The sequence below is a fragment of the Tinamus guttatus genome, unplaced genomic scaffold, assembly GCF_059628265.1.
Source record: "Tinamus guttatus ecotype Peru unplaced genomic scaffold, ASM5962826v1 Tinamus_guttatus_pri_ptg000209l, whole genome shotgun sequence".
In the NCBI taxonomy this organism is placed as follows: Eukaryota; Metazoa; Chordata; class Aves; order Tinamiformes; family Tinamidae; genus Tinamus; species Tinamus guttatus.
The window spans coordinates 798,143-813,740 of record NW_028288743.1 but is presented as its reverse complement, the minus strand read 5'-3'; the positions used below and the strand labels follow the sequence as shown (position 1 = coordinate 813,740).

The window sequence follows — 15,598 nt, the reverse complement described above, 5'->3', positions numbered from 1 at the left end:
AATCCTGAATATGAAGTTATTTAGGTAATATATCATTATTTTCTTCCCCAAATTGTCAGATTTATATGAATGTATCTTTCATGTGGTTGAAAAGAGTTTGTCTGTCAGTCTCATCCCTCCTATGACCACCACAGTTTTAATTTACGAGTTTTGATTTTTGAATGTATCAATCCACAGAAGGCTTTCAAGACTTGATGGTCTGCTTTTTGCCTGAATGGTTACCTTGCTGTGGTTCTACAACTTTCTTAAACAATGATCAGTTGCGTTATTGTGCAGCGCCCAGGAATACTTCTTGGACCATTTTTGTCTGGTTTCTGCCAGATGACTTGGCACCTAAGTGGGGTTGTTCTACCTGACTAGCTGTTTTTTCAGTAAATTACAATGCGATCAAAATATATAGGACTTCCAAGGGCACTGACGTACAGGGAAACCTTGGATTTTAATAAGACATAGATTTATGGACATATTTAACTTTAAAATTACAGCCTTTAGCATGATGTAATAGGAAATCTGAATTTCTGGTGAAGACTTGGATTTAAGGTGTAAACTGCAGTAAGTAATCTACAGTGTGTCTGTGTATATGTGTCCGTATCCCTATATGGTCATATATATGTATAGATATATCCATATTTATTTACAGTGTATATATGAGCATAAGAGTCTTCCTTTTCAGCATACCTCATTCTCCCAAATTATGTTAATAATCCTTTTTAAAAAATCTGTTTTTTCCTTAATATCCATGTGTTCTGTGAACATCTGCTTTCTTTTCTGTAAAGCCAGGCATCACTTTGTTTTTCTCTTCTATTTAATATACTACACCTTCTTTTGTTGCTCTGGATTGAAAGCCCTTCACTGTGTGAATCTGCCATTTGCTTGGCAGAACTTACCTGTTCTACAGCATGGTATGCACTCATGGGACTGCATATATTTTCCAAAAATGCCACTTTTTTCATTAAGATGAAAAATGCCTGGGCTGCCCTAAGAAGATTACACAGAGTAGCAATAAATCCTTGAAAGCAGAGGTGGTTCAGGCAACCGGTGATTTTTAGCTGTGTGAGTACTGACTGGAGACCCAACTTGACACACACAATCAAACTTCCATCTTGTTGCTATTGTTAGCTCAGTTAGAGCTCAGAATTTGGATGCCCCAGAGGTTAGGGCAAAACATATTTAGGGCTTTGTGCTCATGTGGAAAAGTGTCACATTTAGCCAGCTCAATGACTGTTACTGGGGTTAAGAAACTAATGAGTCTTCCATTGTCCAAATAGATAAAGTTTGGTCAATGAATGAAAAGAACAGCTTGTTATGAGAAGAGAAGAGAAAAGAGATTGTTTTGTATAGAACCAGAATATTAAATATAGCCTGGAAATGTAGTGGCACAATCTATTGCAATCTAATAGATGCATGTACTATTATATTCTTCATTACTCTGGCTGTTAGTGCTGTTTTCCATGCTTAACAAATAACCCTGCAAAAAGCAATATTTTTTTGTGGTTTGACATTTTTTACTCCACATAATTTAATGAGATAAATTACTCCACGTAAGAAAATGAGATGAGCGTACATTCCTAAAGAGATCAGAAAAACCTGAAGAATTTTCTTAGAATACTGATTTACACTGGCAATCCTGTTGCATTTGGTATTAAGTGGTGCTATAGGGATAACTTCAATTGTTTAATGTTAACGAATCTGAAGTGAATTATCTTTTTATTTTTTCCTTTCATTTGTGATTTGGAATCACTTCTTTTTCAGGTTCACAGTAAAAGTGGTAACATCACTTCTAAACTGTGGGCTCAAAGTGGCAGCCAAGGTGCACAGTGGAACAGAGCAGAAGTGTTCTTAGGAGTTCGGTCAAGTTTTCAGGTGTGTGTGTTCTGATTTTATGTGCTTTCTAATCATTCAACTAGCTTTAGGTACTTTTATCTTCCACTTTTTTTCCTTTCTTATTTCCCTTTTCATCCACACACATACTTCTGCACATTCAGTAAAGAAACTTACCTTCTTGGCCTTCTAAACAGTTATATGAATTGGAGACCAGCATTCAGGTTTGCTATCAATTGCAACAGCTTGTTGCAATACAACATTATTAGAGAAAACAGATAAACTAAAGAGAATGCAATCATCTTTCTAGGATGGTTTTTAATGAGGCTTTAGCATGCTTGTTACATTCATGGAGACAGCTGATGAATGACTCAGTATAATAATTTTCATAGTTACTTTGCACATGTAAGTGGAATTCTTGCTATTAATTCAAAAGAACTGGTATCTTTTGTTTTAGTCACTTTCTTTCTCTTTTCTCTACTTGGTTATGTTAGATGATGGTCCTTCAATAGAGTGACAGATTTGTACAAGCTGTGATCCATGCCTACATAGGAGCGTGCTCCAAGAGCAAGAATTGATGGCTCCGTATTGCAAGACCTGGGAGGTTTGACATAGCTCCGATCTATTGTGCTGCATGTATAAGCTTTACTGAAATATCTGTGATTTTTATTAGGTTGTTTTCAGGGCTATATGTGGTGTCAGTTACATGGGAGATGTAGCAGTGGATGATATTACCTTTGAAGATTGTTCACCTTTGCTCGTCCCAGACAGACCTTGCACAGGAGAGGAATTCACATGTGCCAACAAGTACTGCATCCCAAAGGATAATCTGTGTGATTTTGTAAATGACTGTGCAGATAACTCAGATGAGAACCCTAACATTTGTAGTAAGTACTGTATTTTTTATTTCTAATTTTCATAAAAAACTGTGTCTGCTGTGAATTGTTAAAGCCTGAATGCTGTTGGCAGCTAAGAAAACAGACATGAATGTAATTATTTAATTATGTTCCTTGGCTTTTAGGAATTTTAAAATATTATTACTTAATTTGAAATCATATGATACTAAGTTTCTGTTAGTGAATTTAATAAAATATTTCAGAAAATTGTTCTCTAAAAGCAGAATAAAGATCTCCTGCTTTCCATATGAAAAGAATGTACAAAGAGTGAAAAAAAATGTTTTGAGCTTAATTCCTTTGGGATATGAGAACCTGCCTCCTTTGATATTTCAAGAATTGTCTGGTCTTTTAGGAAATGTTTTAATTTCAATACTGCTCAACTTGGGTTTTTACAAGTGATATCAAGAAGTGGCATCTGTAGCACTGGATTCAAAGAATGATCTTTTATATAAAATGGATGCCTCTCTGAAAAAAAAGGATCACAGAATATTGTTTAGATATTGCTAACACTTTCCTTCTTTATAGTAAAACCTTTAGAAATGCTCATGTAACCAAATCTGAATTATCTGGTACAGTATTAATAGCTGCCTCATTTCTATTGTGTTTACGAACACAGTGCATCAAATTCTCAGCGAATACAAATCTGAAGTAAAGATATGCTGATATAATACAGCAAAGGGACTGTCCTTTTTCACTGATAATCATGCTAAAAACAAAAACAAAACCAAAAAAATATGGCCCTTAGTGATTTGCGCTAATTCCAGGAATAAGTATGTCATTTAGCTATTTAGGGACCAGTTCTGACCTTCTGCAACCAAAAATGAGGAAATGGGGTTTCTATCAAGTTGGAATTACTCTGTTGAAAACGATTCTCATGCTTTGACATTTACTTTCTGAAATATTAAAACCTTTCTTTCTGAATTTGAACTCCTCGATTGGTCTGTTTCCCATGGGACACCACTGGACGCCAGCAACTGAAACATTATGAATAAAATGGTCCAAATAGGGTGTCTGGATTTAGTTTTGCAATCCCTAAATTGAGTATTGCATTCTGATTCCTTATGGGAATAGTAAAGAATTGAAACAGTCCCACAAGGAAGTATTTCAGTGTAAGGTCCTCTTTTACTCGTTGCTTTTAAGGAAAAAAAAAAAAATGGAATTTTACACACAGCTTTGCAACACAGAAGCTGTTTTAAAAGCACAGAGGTCACTTCCAGGATAAAACCTCTGTAGTGCAGAATCATAGATGGTTGAGGTTGGAAGAAACCTTTAAAAATCAGCTACTCCAACTCCCCTGCCCAAGCAGTGTCACTTAGATTAGGCTGCCCAGGACCTGTCCAGATGCCTTTTGAATATCGCCAGAGATGGAGACTCCATAACCTCTCTGGATGATCTGTCTTAGCACTTAGTTACTCTCGCAGTAAAAAAAGTTTTTCTTCATGTTCAGACAGAACTCCCTCTGTTTCCATTTGCGCCTATTGCCTCTTGTCATATCACTGGGCACTACTGAAAAGAGTCTGGCTCCATTCACTTTACAACCTCTTTCCAGATACTTCTACACGTTAATGAGATGCATCTTGAGCTTTCTCTTCTCTAGGCTGAACAGTCCCAACTGTCCCAGCCTTTCCTTGTATAAGAGATGCTTCAATCTCTTAATCACCTTATTTACCCTTTGCTGGATCCACTATGTCCATTTATCTCTCATACTGGGGAGCTCAGGACTGGACATAGCATGCGGTCCAACCAGGGCTAAGTAGAAGGGGAGGATAGGTGATCCCTCAACTTCTCCCAGAATATAACCTAAGATATTATTAGTCTTCATGGCCACAAGTGTCCATTTCTGGCTCATGATCATCAACTTGTCTGCCAGGATTCCCAGATCCTTCTCTGTAGAGCTGCTCTGCAACTGATCAACCTCCAGCCTATAGTGGTGTCTGGATTTATTCCTCCTGAGGTGCAGAATGTGCAGTTGCTTTTGCAGAACTTCATGAGGTTCCTCTCTGCCCGTTTTTCCAGCCTGTCAAGATCCCTCTGAATGGCAGCACAGCCCTTTGGTGCCTGATTCACTCCTCCCAGTTTTGTATCATCAACAAAAATACTGAGTCCACTCTAGCCCCATCATCCAGATCCTTAATGATGATGATCAATAGTAATGGAGACAGTATCGACCCCTGGGATTGACCGCTTTTTATTGACTTCCAAGTAGATTCTGGCCACTGATTACTTGAAAGGCTGTTTTAAATGTGCACAATGTACTAGAGAGCTATGAGTGTTTTTTATTGGTGATACCTCTGCATTATCTATGTAAGGTTGAAATAAATATTATTGCACTTGCTGAAAATATTCGTTTTGCAAAAACAATGATGTATTTGTTCTACCATTTTGTGCATGATATGCTTTCTATAAAATATAAAAATATTTTATCTGTTCCTGTTCATTCCTAATTATTTCCCAGCTTCTATGCAGGAAAACTGTTAATTATAGCTTCAAGAACAAGTGTTTTTCTCACTTTTCCTATTATTTAATACGACTGCTTTTCTGGTCAAATACATTGTCTCTGTAACAGATCTTACTGTGACTTTACTGCTGTCAGTGCTCCCTGACCTCTTTTCACTTCTTATTAAAATCATTAACAGATCTTTTTTTTTAGGTTGCAGATAAGTGCTGGAAAAAAATTGGTAATGCCATAGAATGGTCTTCAAGAAAGTGAATTAAAAATGTATATATTATGGCCACATTGCTCATTTAAATCTTGTTGTATGAATCCACAATTTCATTTTCCTTTGAAGAAAACTTGAGTACCCTGTAGTCAGATCTAATCTGTGGTGCATAATAAATAGTTCATCAGCTCATTTCTGCTCTTAGGAAATTTCCGATAATATAAAACTTCTTATATTAATTGGTTTGCAGGTCAAGAAGAACAAGATATACAAGAAATACCCAAAAATATTTCTTCAGGAAATATTACCCTTTGTAAATTTGGTGGAATGTATACACACATATATATACACAATATATATATGTTATTGGCACATGTTGGCAAGGAATTTTTGTCTCCTTCTGTTTCTTTGAGTGAAATCTGGGAATACACTTCAGATTGCTTTTTTAAGATAAACATGTCCAAAAAGTAGTCAAAGAGAAAATATGCATTACATTTCCAATCCTGTGCATGTGTTTTACCAGTGCAGAATAAATTATGAGCCTGGTGGACTTTGTTTCAAGGAAGGGGCCTCAAAAGACTAGATTGGATCACAATTAACCAGTCATTCTACTATTCTATCTTCTGCATGCATATTTCTATGTAAATATTAAAACAGAATGATTACTCTTGCAGTCTCAGTTCAGAATAAAGATTATAAAGCAGTCAGAATCTTTGGCTTAATGGTAAAGAAAATACTTGTGAAAAAAACAAGAGGCTCATAAAGCTTTTTCCTTTTTAATCATTATTTCAGTTCTCCAGGAGTTTACAACAAGCAAATGCTTGTATGAGTTTTGCTATGTTAACCCAAGATTTCTAGATCTGTGGTTGATAATGAGATTTCAGCTTTAAATTCCGGGTTGATGGATTTGGACTGACTGCTGATGTGATTTTGAAGAATGAAAATTTCTATCTTTTGAAATAAAAACTTAAAAGGAAAAGAGCACAGAATTTTAACTTTGATATTGCTGTCCCCATAAATATTTATGATGTCAAGGAAGATGTGTTCCATTGTCATCACAATGTTTATTTTTGTGTTGCATTTGTTCTACTTAACCCCTTTCTCAGAGAGTCAAAAAGATTTTATGTTATGGTCATAATCCAGGACTGTCCCAAACCCAGTTTCTCAACTCAGAGGCATTTTCCTAGCTCTTTGAATGTAAACTTTGTGTATGAGAACAAGGATATGAGAATAAAAACATCTGTAAGACTGCTGAAAGGTAATAGGTGGTAGCACTGCTTCAACGTTGTTCAGAAACTTCCACAGTTCATCTTATACTATTTGAGGTTACTAACATGACAGAGCACAAGGCATCTCTGGTTAGATTATGTACATGCCTCCCTGATGTAGAAATGTTGTTTTATGAGATCTAGTAAATTAAAGTTTGTGGAAAAGGCTGAGAGGAGTAGTGTTTTTGCGGCCTGAAATGAACCACCAATGCAGGTGGCTGCACATGCCAGATGTTTGGCTTTGTCTGCATTAATTAATGTTTGGTTTATCTCCCCGCTGTACTACTGAAGTGACTCTCTCAGTTGTTTCTGTTTACCATGTGATAAATTAGTCTCCTTTGACTAGAAAATAAATATAAAAAATAAAGGCATCTAATGCAGTTTAACCAATGATTGTTCATCCCATAGGACTAGTCTAGAGGTTGTCTGAAGACACCTCTCTAACTACACTCTCTTCCATCATGTCCTCTGCATCAGGTCTTTTGCTCTACGGATATGTTCTTGTAGCTCTGTAAGGCTTCTCACGTATATATAGCTTTAGTAACCCTGAGATGTGTAAGTTACAGCTTGCTAGTTTCATTTTGAACAGTTTTTATTTCCAAATACATGAATCAATTTCACATTAGGTAAAGAATTCATTTCTTTTCAAGTAATTATAAAGGAATGTAAATCACCTTGTCCACCAGAGAAGAAAAGTTCTTCCAGTTCATGCACATGTAGCATCTCAAGCTTCTGGGTCATATGCCAGAAAGAAGCATCAAGAACACAAAATTTATATTAATGTGTGAAACAGCTAGATGAGGAGTGGAGGAAATGCGAGTGGAACTCGAGACATAGATTCTGGGCTAAGATGCAAAGCTGGGAATAGAGAACCTGCTGCCTTGTCTCTGTGACGAGTTTCTTCACTTTCAAGTTGTTTAGAGGGAATTTGTATAAAGGAAAACAGCAAGCTACCAAGGAGTTAAATTTTGATTTTCAGTTTCTTTCTTCCTGTGTTACCAAAGAAGACCTATTAATAATAACATTACTTAATAATATAGAGTTCCCAAAGCATGACTACATTATGAAATTGGCTAAGGAAAAAAAAAAAAGGCAAAAGAGCATCATTGTGCCAACTGCCATTCTCAACAGGAGGCTCCAGCGTTCAGAATTCACTTTCCCAGACTGAAATTATAATTTTTAAATTCTGCAAATACAAAGGATGTAACTTACTTAAAATAGTTTGGATTTTGCTCCGTTTGATTACTTGCTTTGTTACAAAGAATCATTAGATCATTTGTGATCAGTGTAAGATTTTCTTAAATTATTAAACTCTTACCTAATAGACTAATTTAACAGCCATGTGTCACTGCTTTACAAAGTGATTACCTTGACTTTTTTACTTCATTACTCAGAGTTCACAGTTTCTCATATACATATCTATTACCTAAAATTTAAGGTACAAGTGAACAGATCTCTGCTGTAACTTAGTCATGTAAGTAGGCTGCCAGCATTACGTTTTTTCATCAGCGTAAAGGCTCCGTTCTAAGCTGAATCAATTATCACTTTAAGTTTTTGTTTAAGTTAGATAGTTAATTTGTCTTGTGATATGCTTTTTTTTTCTCTATAGGAAAAACACAAGAACATCTAAATTTAGATAAGGTCATTCACACAGTAGGTAAAGCATTAGCAGGAATGTTAAGTGCTTGTGAACTTTAAGGTCTTGAATCTTGAAAACATACCTTTAAAATAAAAAAGTTAGTTGTATACATGAGCTTTTTATTAACTAGAGATTAAATTTGTTAGGAATTGAAGGATTTTTTTTTAATTGTGATCCTGGTAGGAGGAGGGACTAAATAATCACATAGCAAAAGATGAGTATTTATTAATTTTATGTGCAGTTACATTCAACTGAGGTAAACTACAATTTTTGCCTTGAATAAATGGCAGTTGTAATTGTAGGGACTTTTTTTTCATGTTAAGATAGTACTATATTTGGTGACTACATTAAAAATAGCAAAGTGATTTTTCCTTAATAGCACATATTTTAAAAAAAACATTTCTAGCTTCTTTCAGCCACATGACCTCCACAAGGAAACAAATACAAGGAAGAAAGCTTTCATCTGATTCCAGCCTCAAATTTTAGAGGTTATTGTCTGTATTGTGTTGGTCTATGTGTGGTGGATACCATGAATGTTAACTTCTTGGCTTGATTATTGAGGCTTCTGACCAATTGCCAATTACGTAAAGCTACTTCTAACTCGCTGAACCTTATCAGATGCCAGGAGAGGCTCAGGTTTTGTTTATGTTTTAGGAGAAAGCTTTTGTCATTTTTTACATTGTCAGACCAAGTGACCCATTCAGTTTTCAAATTTATTTTCAAAGCACTTTCCAGCAAATATTCAGGGCACAGTCAAAAGCCTCTTGAAGCCTCTGGCAAGACTCCAGCTTACTTCAGCAAGTTTAGATTTGCTTGGTAATCACTATAATGAGGTTATAGATGCATCAGGGAAAAAAAAAAAAAGGAAAATATGTAACTTTTGTAATACTGTAATTGACTTTAATTTATGTGTGGAATTAATTTACCATGTGGACTATTTTGACTTTCTACACTGAAAAATACAGCTATAGCTCTAGCACATGCATTTTATGGCATATGAAAATCAACCAATTAATGTTAGTTTGCTGGTTTTTTCTAGGCTTTAAATAGAATTCAAGGAGAAGTGCAGATAATCATCTGTGTTTCCATATTGGCTAATAAAATGTGTGTGTGAATTCTTTAGGAAGCAAACAGTTAGAAATAAAAAATAATTTAAACAAGAGGTAACTGAAAAAGTTAGTGATCCTACTGGAAAAAATAATTATTAAGAGCTTACATGTCCATGACGGTGTTACAGTCACCAATCAGCTTCTGTCTGTAAGAATCTAAAGAGCTAGTCAGCTTCAGAATAAATTTGCAAATTCCTTACTTTTATAGCTAGAACTCTGTTGACCAAAACGGGAGTGAAGACACCTACCTCTCATATCAGCAGTTTATCTTACCATTATTATATCCCAGAGCATTATAAATGCTCTTTTTAAAAATTGTGTAGGTGGGTTTTTTTTTTTCCTCTAGAAGCAATTTTTTAGGGGGTTATAGTGGTGGCTATATAGTACATTCTACATAACAGTTTTCGAAAACAAAATCTCCGTGTGTGTAAATGTCTTTTCAGGCACATGTATGGGGCATTGTAATTTTGAGTTTGATCTTTGTGACTGGAAGCAAGATGAAAATGATGACTTTGACTGGAACCTCAGAACTAGCAGTGTTCCAAGACTGAGCCCAGGACCAGCTGCTGATCATACCTTGCAAGAGCCATCTGGACACTACATCTTTATAAAGAGTTCATTTCCTCAGTTGCCAGGACAGAAAGCCAGGATTTCTAGTCCTGTGCTAAGCAGAAGGAGTAAAAACTGCAAGGTATGTGGGAGTATGGTATGAGCATGAATAACAATATACATGAGTATTTATTGGCTATCTAATTTTATGCAGTTATCTATAATTTAGCTCAAGGGCTCTTCGATGTTCTGGCCATATAATAGGCACTTGGCAGTCCAACTTAGAGCAACTAAGGCCATTTGGAATTCTTAGTCTACCCATTTATGGGAGATACTAGCCAAGTAACTTTCCTGAGAGACAATATCAATGTCTTTATGTTTATAGAAGATTTAAAATTTCATTGTGTTTGTGCCAGCAAAACAGATTATTTAATTGTTTTATATTAGATTTTTGTGCACAGTTGTGAGTTTACTATCTTACTGTGTCTTATTATCTTATTGGATCTCTCATGAGACTGATCTTGATGAACAGGAGTCATTTAAAAGAAAAAAAAAGCCTTTGAATTGAACTGATTATGCAATCATAGCACAATGCTCATTGGAGCATTGGATGCAGAATAAACAGATTTATTTCGTATTCATGTGACACCTACATTGAAATCAGCCAGTCCTTTACCTCTGGGTCCGTTCTAGATCATATTCATACTTACAAAGAAAATCAAATAGTGTTAAGTTGCCTGAAACTCAGTACAGTTCTGGTTGATTTGAAAATGCTGTTCAGCTCTTTCTATTGAAATTTTTCAGCTTTTTTTGACAATTCCGTTATAGATGCTGCTAAATTCAGGAAACATTAAACAGAACTTCATCCTGGTTATATTCCTTTCCAGTATTTATTAGAGAAGCAGATGTCATATCATATATTACAGCAGACTTAAAGGTTGGAATCTCGGACTCATTTAGGTCAATGAAAAATGTTTATCGACTTCAGTGGAAAGAGAGTTTTATGCAGAGAAAACAATATACTTCAGCAATTATAAGGGGAAGTACATAAACAAACAGGATGATTTGTATACAAGGCTATTGCAAACCAAACTGCATCTTCTAGAAGAATAGAGAGACAGGAAATGTAGTACTACAAGTAGAAAGAAAGTGAGACTATGTCAAAATAAATATGCAAAACATAGAGAATTCAGACTCAACATGTCAGTGTTATATAATTATATCACAAAAAAAGTCAGAGAAAGTAAACCATGCAGAGAAAACAATATACTTCAGCAATTATAAGGGGAAGTACATAAACAAACAGGATGATTTGTATACAAGGCTATTGCAAACCAAACTGCATCTTCTAGAAGAATAGAGAGACAGGAAATGTAGTACTACAAGTAGAAAGAAAGTGAGACTATGTCAAAATAAATATGCAAAACATAGAGAATTCAGACTCAACATGTCAGTGTTATATAATTATATCACAAAAAAAGTCAGAGAAAGTAAACCCTGCAGAGAAACTTAAATATCTGCTTTGGATTAACATTCACTGCAGGACATACGAGGACATACTACCTTGACAGCTGTTCCTTAAAACTGATGAATATGAAGCATTTTTAGGGAACGTGGTACTGAAAGAGGTAGTGTTAGAACAAAGTCTAAATTTAATTTGAAATAAGTAGCCAAGACCAGATGGCATACACTGAGAATTCTTGAAAGAATTCAAGAATAACGCCAAAGTTGTAGTCAAAAATATGACAGATATCGTTAAATTCAAAATTCCCTTAGACGATATGTAGTAAAGTGTTTTTCTTTTTCCCCCACAGGTATTATTTTTCTTGTATTTTCTTACATTGTAACCTTTTTGTGTTAATCTCAGTATCAGAAAATCAATAACAAAAGAAAGAACAAGTAGTTACAATTTTGCAAACTTTCAAAAATCCATGATATATTCTTAAAGAGTGACTGGAAAAGATTAAGCAGCAAAGCAATGAATGAGAATATTCTGGGAACCTTGGAAACCTAATATTAGAGAGCCTGCGTTCTGATTGCTGTGAACTGAATGTGGGCTTGAGTCATTCACACGCATGGTAACATAAACCTGGTTCAAGCATAGATTGTGTGCATGGGGCTCCAGTCCTGAAAGGACTTGGGTACATGCTAAAAAATAAATTTATGCATAATTGTTTCAGACTGAAATTAACACTATATAATATACCTAGAAAGGGTGTGGTAGAACAGAAGATCCATATGTTGACTCCTATATACAATAACATTTCAGAGTAATTGACACTAGGGTACTTCAAATAAATGTGAAGTTTTAAAAGTAATTAGGGGGAAAGAAAGCAGATAATTCAATGATCATATAAAAAGACAAACATACACAGCAGTTTAGTGGATCTGTGGCCTATCAGAAGCAGTGTGGTGGGTAGCGCTATGAAAACATCTGCTCTAATGTATTATTGTTCAGAAAATTAAACAGAGTTTAGCGATAGTAAAAAGAAATCGAGACTAACTCTAAAGAGTGAAAAACATTATATAATTTAATGATGTACATATATATTGAGTAGAGAATCTTCTCAGAGAAGGATTTTAAGGGAATAAATTATCACAGGACAAGAAATGAGCAGATGAATAAAAGTTTTTCCATACAAATGCCGATTGAAAAAAAAAAAGTTATTTCATTGTACAGGAGATGTTCTGGAAGTTGATGTAACTTTCAAAAGAATTTTAACATAATTCAATAATCTGTTCAATAATTAGAGAAAATAGATTAAATATAAATGTGGCCTTTTTAAAATAATAAAAAAAATATTTATACAATTCAAAAGACTACAGAATCAAATGGAATCCCATAGCATGAGGTAACATCAAGTAACATAATTTTACATTTATATGAGTACCACAGTATTCACTATTATGTTTTTATAGCTATAATAAATAAGACAGAATCTTCATTCTTTGGGGCTTGTGCCATGCATGAGACTAGGGAGGAATCTGAGTTCTAGACATGTTCCTACATATTATAACATAAATTGCTTTATTTCATGGTTTTACAACATTCTTGGAAATATGATGATCTTTGTCAAGAATAAGATATTGAACTAGATTAAGTATCATATTGATCAAATACAACTATCCCTTTTTAATTCCTGTCCTCTTGAATTGCAGATAACTTACTAAGATAATTTAGCAATTAATGGTAACTACTCTTTACCATGACTTTAATGTTGCGTAGGTACTTGATCCTACTTTAGTGCTTTATAATCACTGCTTTCCCCCTTCTCTCTCAAAAAGTTGTGATTTTCTAATCCTGTGACCTCACACTTTTTCTTTTACCTTCTCTTTTGTGTTCCTGTGGCCTACTTAGAAGATTTTATGTTAGATTAGAGAAAAAAATGTAATTAGGTAGGCCATAATGTATCACAAGCATTCTGTAGGCAGAAAAGTGTAACAGTTGGTAAGCTGAAGTTACTTCCTGTGTTGTAGTTGACACTGCTCCCTTCCCTTGTTTTCTTATCAAGTGTTTTCTTTCTTTCACATTTACATATGAGAGTTACTCAAAGATATGCAAAATTAGCTGTTCCAGTATTGCAGTGTTGGCTTTCAAGTATCATGGAATCATGGTTCATGGAATAGTTAAAAAATTGCCATTAGTAAGTCTTTTTTTGCGTGTATTGTAATTAAACTGAATCAGCAAAGTTGAACTCTTCTTAATGCTACTAGTGACCCTCTATTTAAAGATTAGAATAGAATGTGTTTCAAATCACCTATTTTATACTTAATGTTATTATTCTTGCTTACAGATATTTTTCTATTACTATATGTATGGAGCTCATGTTGGATCACTGATTGTGTACCAGAGGACTACAGCAGAACATGAAAAAATCCTCCTCCTTCTTACAGGAAACCAGGGAAATTTCTGGCAAAGGAAGGCACTGACCCTGGATGGAGATGAAGATTTCCAAGTCATCTTTGAAGGGATAGCTGGAAAAGGTTTTGGAGGTGCCATAGCACTTGATGACCTCACATTATCCAGGGAATGCTTACCATCCCAGGAATTCTTACCACTAGAGCCCACAGCAGTGATTCCTGCAGGTATGTTTTCATTACATGTGAAATGTCTGTAGGATGGAAAGAGTGAACAATAGCATAGCTTAGTCTGATTTATCTGATTTTCTGTCCCTCCTTCAAAAAAGGAACATATTTCTTACTAAAGAGACCTTGAAACTAATATATGTTTAGAATGTTAATCAAATTGTCCTACAAAACTACTGTTTGTGTTCACACTTGTGAATTTGCAGGACCTATGTCCAGGCATGTTTGCTTAAACGATCTCCTGCTTAATTCAGATTTATTTGTCAATAGTTGCAAAATACAGTAAAGTATAGAAGTAAGAAGGACAGAGCCAATGTGCGCAGATTGTCATAATGCCAGTGGGAAGTACCCAAATTAATAATTTTTAGTTAGTTGGAAGCCCTATTGCATATTCCTGCTGAAGCACCATATGCATCCTGTTCCCTTGGGATGAGTGCTAGCGTTGGTGCTGTTTTATGCCCCATCCTCACTTAATGCACAAGAGAAATAAGACTCAGAAAGATTTTACCAAAGATTATAGTTCTGATGGAATCTGATTGGAGAGGTGTTTGGACACCAGTGGTGAAGAAGAGGCTCTTCCTGACATGAGAGAACAAATGCTTCCACATTTTTCAGTAGAGCTATTGAAATTTTAACCCCCAAATTAGAATTTAGGAGATGTATTTTGTTCTTGGGTCTACTACAAATCTCCTTTATAGCTGTGGCAAGTCATTTTTTCTCACTTTTTCATCTTTCTGATACATAAAACAACATTAATATTTCCCAATTTCAAGAGTACGGGGAGAAAGGATAATTAATTTATGTGAGCTGCTTTGCTTTGTTACTGCTGCTAATGAGTAGCTTTCCCCTTTAGGATATCATTAAGCACTGCTCAGACACTAGGAAATAATGATGATGAAACTACATAAAACCTAAGAAATTACACTGTACTTTGCACATAAGACAGTCAGCAAAGAGATGGACAATGGATACCAGCATATCCCCGATAAGTCACCAAATCCTTACAATACATTCTTTCCCACTTCTGTCAAAAAGTCACAGGAATTTATTACAAATGGTTGTTTGTTACAATTTGGTATGTTAAACTTTAGTTTTATATGAATGTGACCCCAAGAAGAGCAGTTGCAGAGATTTCTGATTCCTTATTTTTTGATGTTTTCAGATTCTATCCACTTAATGTATAGACAAGTCCCTGTGGCTACACTGGAAACTTTACAAAGCTTTGGTTTTGGTAGTAAAGAATGTTCCAAAATACTTTTATGCACATAATAAAAAAGCTACTAAAATCTCTGGAAAAGCCACCAGAGACTTGATTTCTTGGTGTACCTCAAAGATTTTGTAGATTCACAACACTTGGAAATAATGGTCTGAATTCATCCTCATAGCATAAAGTCTTTTCTGCACCAACAATTTTCACTTGTCCTGGACACAAATTTCAATTAGCCACTGAGGATTACAATTTCCATCTGCTATTTAACAGCAGTATTTGTTTGGATCATTGCTTGAAACAGAGGTTTAGAAATCTGAGCATGAAATCTATTCCTATGAGAGTAAACATTCTGAACAGTAG

The 15,598-nt window shown here is 35.0% G+C and overlaps 1 protein-coding gene across 1 annotated transcript in view; it reads left to right on the top strand.

The window, feature by feature from the left end:
- Positions 1-15,598, top strand: part of MALRD1 (MAM and LDL receptor class A domain containing 1) — a 228,689-nt gene that overhangs the window by 89,492 nt on the left and 123,599 nt on the right. The window contains exons 23-26 of the mRNA XM_088524317.1: positions 1,753-1,863; positions 2,495-2,708; positions 9,837-10,084; positions 13,737-14,028. Coding sequence (XP_088380443.1) covers positions 1,753-1,863; positions 2,495-2,708; positions 9,837-10,084; positions 13,737-14,028 — 865 coding nt within the window. The remainder of the gene's footprint in view (positions 1-1,752; positions 1,864-2,494; positions 2,709-9,836; positions 10,085-13,736; positions 14,029-15,598) is intronic.